Genomic DNA, 1,806 nt, shown 5'->3' with positions numbered 1-1,806 from the left:
CCTGCCCCTCCTGCTCCCGCCAGCAGGCAGTAAGGAAAAAAATCCCACCCGTACAGAAGGAGACGCCTCTCTATAGGCTTAGCCGAGAGGGTTTCCTATAGCTCTGTGCCTGTACATCTACCGTAAGTGATGCTTCAGCTGTAGGCAGAGGCTCCAGGATGCCGCACGTGTGGGCAGCCCTTGCATGTTACAGGGCACGGACCCAGCGTGACAGCTGAGAGCGCCGCTGCCGGGAAGCTTGTACGAGCCGCCGGAGCCGGTGCGGCCGTAACCGGCGTCCGTCGCCTCCTGGACGCAGTTTTCCCAGCTCACCGCCTTCTCTTCTGCACAGCCCTTCCCTGGGCAGGGGGAGGAGGGGGGATTTCTCACCTGTTTGCATCTTGGTGCCTTTCCAAGACGGGGACGTCTGTGACTGGAGAGCGTGCTTTTGCGTGCTGGCCGCGAAAGGAGCGATGACGCGGGAGGAGCGCTCCCTGTCATGCGGAAACGCGTTTGGTTGTGGAGGGAGCGTGGAGGATGCAAACGCTAGACGTGTTTTACAAGCGAGGAAAGGAAGATGTGGCTAAAACACACTTCAGCGATCCTGCAGAGGCCCACACGAGGTCAGCAGCAAGCTCAGGGCCAGGACTCGCGTGCCCTCTGAGGCCATGACAGGGGCTTTCACTGGTGGCGAGACAAAACCTCCAGCTGCGAGACTGGACCCAGCCGACGGCTGACTGCGTGGCCTTTGCCTTCAGACAGACACCCCCAGGCCACCCCCAGCGCCAGTTCCGCAGAGCTTTGTCGTGAAACAGCCAGACGGGAATGGACACCTTCCTCACGGTGAGGGGTTTAACTCGTACGCGTTCCCCACGTTGGCTTCTCTTTCTCCTCACAGCCCCCCCTCCACCGCTCCATCATGCAGCATCCGATCTCGTGGACGCCGCGTGCCCAGCGGTCACCAGAGCGCTCAAAGCTGGTCACCGTCTACGTGCTGGTGCTCTTGGTGTCGCTGAGCTTTGCCTCCGGACAGAGCAGGCCGTTCAAACACCAGATAGACAACAGGAGTAAGTATGGCTCTCACGCGACGCGACGGGCTCCCGCGTGGTGACCCCGCCGTCTCTGGGGCACCGAGGGATCAGGGTCGGACTGGCGGGAGTTTGGCAGCAAATCCATCCCTTAACTAGCCAAGGGAAATAGCGTAACTTTTGGTAAATCCCAGGGAAGACACCAACGTTCAAAAGATTGACGAAGAAAACGTAAGGCAGTACATACTGAATATTTAAGCAGCAGATTTTTAGCTGTGTTCTGCACACCTGGGGTAGGTCACAACTCCTTCTGTACAGTAAGAGGAAACAAGGGCCAGAAGGTTAAGTTTGCTTTACAGACATCTTCCTTTCTGTCTGGAGGCACGAGTCACTGACACTCAAATTACCAGTGGCTGAAGTGTCTCCATTCAGAGACGCGGTGAGGAGCTGAGCTGGCCAGGCGAGGGGCGATACCACGCTTCCCACGTAAAACCTAACACAGAGCCCATGAGATTTTTGAGAAAATCTCTGTCAGGGAATCTCATCTTCTCCCGGGCAGCAAAGGCTGATAATTGTATGTGGGGTGGGAGGGAAGTGGGTGTGGGGAGTAAGGGCCCATGGGCCCTCAGTGGCACACCTTTCCCCAGTAAAGAGGACTGGGGATATTGGGAGCCTCGGCCTTTAGGTACACAGATGAAAAACATGAAGTTACTTGGGTTTTGGTGGGCAGGAGGAATGTTAAACCCTGCGTGGAAAGACCTAAGTTGTATTTATGGAGAAAATTACAGCCAAAGTAGAC

General features: G+C 56.6%; 1 protein-coding gene across 1 annotated transcript in view; it reads left to right on the top strand.

Annotated features, from left to right (window-relative positions):
- The first annotated feature begins 874 nt into the window (after window positions 1–874).
- Window positions 875–1,806, top strand: part of PRLH (prolactin releasing hormone) — a 1,970-nt gene continuing 1,038 nt past the window's right edge. Inside the window, exon 1 of the mRNA XM_010149451.1 lies at window positions 875–1,046. Within this exon, the coding sequence (XP_010147753.1) occupies window positions 899–1,046 (148 nt within the window). The 5' untranslated portion in view covers window positions 875–898. The remainder of the gene's footprint in view (window positions 1,047–1,806) is intronic.

The sequence above is a fragment of the Eurypyga helias genome, unplaced genomic scaffold, assembly GCF_000690775.1.
Source record: "Eurypyga helias isolate BGI_N326 unplaced genomic scaffold, ASM69077v1 scaffold14103, whole genome shotgun sequence".
In the NCBI taxonomy this organism is placed as follows: domain Eukaryota; kingdom Metazoa; phylum Chordata; class Aves; order Eurypygiformes; family Eurypygidae; genus Eurypyga; species Eurypyga helias.
This window is presented reverse-complemented; position numbering and strand designations above follow the sequence as displayed.